At 74.9% G+C, this 358-nt stretch overlaps 1 protein-coding gene across 1 annotated transcript; it reads right to left on the bottom strand.

The window, feature by feature from the left end:
* Positions 1–32: 32 nt before the first annotated feature.
* Positions 33–350, bottom strand: LOC121351435 (retinol dehydrogenase 5-like; the record flags this gene model as incomplete). Its single annotated transcript, XM_041463575.1, has 1 exon — positions 33–350. A coding segment is annotated over exon 1 (316 nt), but the record flags the coding sequence as incomplete, so codon positions are not given.
* Between the last annotated feature and the right edge of the window lie 8 nt (positions 351–358).

The raw sequence follows: 358 nt of genomic DNA, 5'->3' as shown, positions 1-358 counted from the left end.
CCCAGCCCCGTTTCCCCCCCTCCACCCCTCACCTTTGTCGCCCACCTCCCTCCGCACCCACTCGGCGGCCCTGCGGATGCTGTCGGAGCAGGTGACGTCGAGCAGGGTGGTCCTGAGGTGTCCCCCGGCGCTGTCCCCGCGCAGGCTCTCGGCGCCCTGCGGGGTCAGGCAGGCGGCCAGCACGCGGTAGCCGCGCCGGGCCAGCCGCCGGGCCAGCAGGTTGCCGAAGCCGCTGTCGCAGCCCGTGATGAAGACGTGCTTGTCGCTCACCGTGGGCAGCGTGCGGCGGTCCCGCAGCAGCCAGCCCAGCGCCCAGGCCAGGGCCAGCAGCGCCAGGTGCAGCCACATGGCCTGGGGG

This window comes from Pyrgilauda ruficollis, unplaced genomic scaffold, assembly GCF_017590135.1.
Source record: "Pyrgilauda ruficollis isolate IOZ18807 unplaced genomic scaffold, ASM1759013v1 scaffold16551, whole genome shotgun sequence".
NCBI classification, from domain to species: domain Eukaryota; kingdom Metazoa; phylum Chordata; class Aves; order Passeriformes; family Passeridae; genus Pyrgilauda; species Pyrgilauda ruficollis.
This window is presented reverse-complemented; position numbering and strand designations above follow the sequence as displayed.